This window comes from Volvox carteri, assembly GCF_000143455.1.
Source record: "Volvox carteri f. nagariensis unplaced genomic scaffold VOLCAscaffold_20, whole genome shotgun sequence".
Lineage (NCBI taxonomy): Eukaryota > Viridiplantae > Chlorophyta > Chlorophyceae > Chlamydomonadales > Volvocaceae > Volvox > Volvox carteri.
This window is the reverse complement of record NW_003307563.1, coordinates 507,696-508,020: the sequence shown is the minus strand read 5'-3', so window position 1 is coordinate 508,020 and position 325 is coordinate 507,696. Positions and strand designations below refer to the sequence as shown.

Below are 325 nucleotides of genomic sequence, written 5' to 3'. Positions count from 1 at the left end.
CGCCCCGGATTTTGTGTTCCTCGTTTCCTTGACTAGGATATCCCCCCCTCCTCCTGTATCGGGGCTGGATGCTTTCCCTAACCCCCGCGCCACCTTTGTCTTTTGAACTTCACTCTTTTCTCCCGTGCGCGGCTTTATGCGGGTGGACCAAACCAGCATGCATGTCCCTCCCACCTCCCTCTGCGCCCTGGCTGGTCTCCATTCCGACCCGTCTTCCCCTCCTCCCTTCCCCCCCTCCCTTCCCCCCCCCAACCCCCTCCCTTCCTCCCTCTCACGCCCTTCCCCCACACAGAACCCGGTAGTCATCCTGGACAAGCCCGGTGTG

General features: G+C 62.2%; 1 protein-coding gene across 1 annotated transcript in view; it reads left to right on the top strand.

Annotated features, from left to right (window-relative positions):
- Positions 1-325, top strand: part of VOLCADRAFT_91205 (uncharacterized protein) — a gene marked incomplete at both ends in the record, with an annotated part of 9,940 nt that overhangs the window by 9,137 nt on the left and 478 nt on the right. The window contains one exon of the mRNA XM_002950787.1: positions 293-320. Within this exon, the coding sequence (XP_002950833.1) occupies positions 293-320 (28 nt within the window). The remainder of the gene's footprint in view (positions 1-292; positions 321-325) is intronic.